General features: G+C 40.1%; 1 protein-coding gene across 2 annotated transcripts in view; it reads left to right on the top strand.

Moving 5' to 3' along the window:
• The window catches only part of LOC106524050 (cell differentiation protein RCD1 homolog), a 10618-nt gene extending 9432 nt beyond the window's left edge, over positions 1-1186 (top strand). For both annotated transcript variants that reach the window (XM_014017684.1, XM_014017685.1), the window contains exon 8: positions 578-1186. In XM_014017684.1, the coding sequence (XP_013873138.1) occupies positions 578-746 (169 nt within the window). In that variant the 3' untranslated portion in view covers positions 747-1186. The remainder of the gene's footprint in view (positions 1-577) is intronic.
• Positions 1187-2307: the final 1121 nt, after the last annotated feature.

Below are 2307 nucleotides of genomic sequence, written 5' to 3'. Positions count from 1 at the left end.
CGAACCCTGCTATTTGGTATCGGTGAGTACCTAAACTGAAGTACTCGTACTTGTACTCAGTCTTGAAAAAACTGGTATCGGGACACCACTATTTAAAATATTTCATGGTAAAAACAGAAGCTGCTCTTCATATTAGTGACAAACTTTTTTGATGAGTTACTTTCATTTTTGCTTCTACTTTTTATTTAAAATAAGCTTCCATTCTCTGCAGGTTTCTAAGGTTCTTCTTCTACATATTAAAAGTTGTTAAACATCTGAGTGGCGCACTACTGCTACTAGTGGTGAGAAAGTGTATTGCACCTTAATCAAAATCAATGTGGTCCCACGGCCCTCTGCGGCCCAAAGTTAAAAACTGTTGTTCTTTTGAGGCCCTCAAGGTGGCGCTCGCGGCCCACAGGTTAAGAATCTCTGCCCTAAKGGAAGATAATTTTGTCTAGTAAACATGGTTTAACTCTATGACTGGTTTATTTTGTAACAATGAAGGCTGCAGGTCTCTGGGTTTTGTTGTTTCATCGCGTTTTAGTTGTCAGATGTAATTTTTAGATGAGCTTTAAAAAATGCCCTGATGTTTCCTCAGAGCCAGAGAGGCGCTGCGTCAGTGTCTCCCCGACCAGCTGAAGGACAGCACCTTCGCCCAGGTGCTGAAGGACGACACCACCACCAAGCGCTGGCTCGCACAGCTGGTGAAAAACCTGCAGGAGGGCCAGGTGACCGACGCCAGAGGCATRCCACTCGCTCCACAGTGACGGAGGGGGGGCTCTGCGTGGACACAGACTGGCTGATCTGGGTTCCCCCACTATGGTGCTGTGACAGGATGAAATGGACAGTCTATTTGCTTTTATAACACTTTCCTGTTGAGGGGGCACGAGAAGTTTTGGGTTTGGCAGGGAGCTTTTTTTATTTTAAACTGTTGATAAAGTCAGGCTGGACTGGAAGGCATCACGTGTTTAAATTAAAAATGAAGATAAATAAAAAGGAGTACAATTTGCATAAATTCAGCCGAGAATTTATTCTTGTTTGCTACCAAAACTGTATTTTTTTTATGTTAACACACTGTTTTTGTTTTTATTTACAGCTGTAACTTTCTGCAACATTCCACCTCCAAACTGTTTTAGAACCCAAGTTCTGGAAAAGTTGGGGTGTTTGTGTAAAATGTAAATAAAAACAAAATGCAATGATTTTCAAATCTCATGAACTCATATTTCATTCATTACATAAACATATCAAATTGTGTCACGTGTAAGTAAAAAAAGATAATTTTGGACCTGATAGCAACATGTCTCTTTAAAGTTGTTCCACGTTTCTGTGAATAATCTCTTCTTAAAATTCAACATTTTCTCAATTTTCCATTAAAGAACTTCGTTCTGAAACTATTCCACTTTTTAAGACCGTTTTGCAGAGACTGATGAGGCACTAAGTTTAAAATGAAATGTAAAAAAAATCATAATTTTTCGTTATTTAACTCATTGTTCATACATTTAATTTTTACTGTTATGGATTAATTATGTATATCTGTTCTACCTTAACACTGTCTAGTAATCATATCTCATGATAACTAGTTTCGGCTGTTTTACTCTATCGGCCCAGACTTCAAGACTCCAGCAATGCATGACCTCTTTTATTCTGATAAGGTGTTTCCAGGCTGACAGCCCTGTTATTGGTTAGGTGGTTACAGTTGTCAAACTGTGATTGGTTGTAAGCATGTCACATGTTATTATCGGCTGCTCTACGCTGACGAGCCAGCCACAACTCGACAGACTTAGCTGATCGACCTCTGCTGTGTTGCTGCTCAGATTAAATCATTTGACGACCATACACGCAAACTTTCTGTGCATTTATTCCAACGTGTTTCTGCATTCTTGGTAAATCTTGCCACCACAGTTTTTTGGCGTTGTTGGCAGGATTTACCAAGAATGCAGAAACACGTTGGAATAAATGCACAGAAAGTTTGCGTGTATGGTCGTCAAGTGATTTAATCTGAGCAACAACAAAGRAGAGGTCGATCAGCGAAGTCTGTCGAGTTGTGGCTGGCTCCTCAGCGTAGAGCAGCCGATAATATAACATCATGTGACATGCTTACAACCAATCACAGTTCGACAACTGTAACCACCTGACCAATAACAGGGCTGTCAGCCTGGAAACACCTTATTAAAATAAGATAGGTCATTAATTGCTGGAGTCTTGAAGTCTGGGCCGATAGAGTAAAACAGCCGAAACTAGTTATCATGAGATATGATTACTGGACAGTGTCAAGGTAGAACAGATATACAGTGGTTTGCAAAAGTATTCATACCCCTTGAACTTTTC

This window comes from Austrofundulus limnaeus, unplaced genomic scaffold (genome assembly GCF_001266775.1).
Source record: "Austrofundulus limnaeus strain Quisiro unplaced genomic scaffold, Austrofundulus_limnaeus-1.0 Scaffold174, whole genome shotgun sequence".
Classification (NCBI taxonomy): Eukaryota; Metazoa; Chordata; class Actinopteri; order Cyprinodontiformes; family Rivulidae; genus Austrofundulus; species Austrofundulus limnaeus.
The sequence above is the reverse complement of the archived record's forward strand: the minus strand, read 5'-3'. Positions and strand labels throughout refer to the sequence as shown.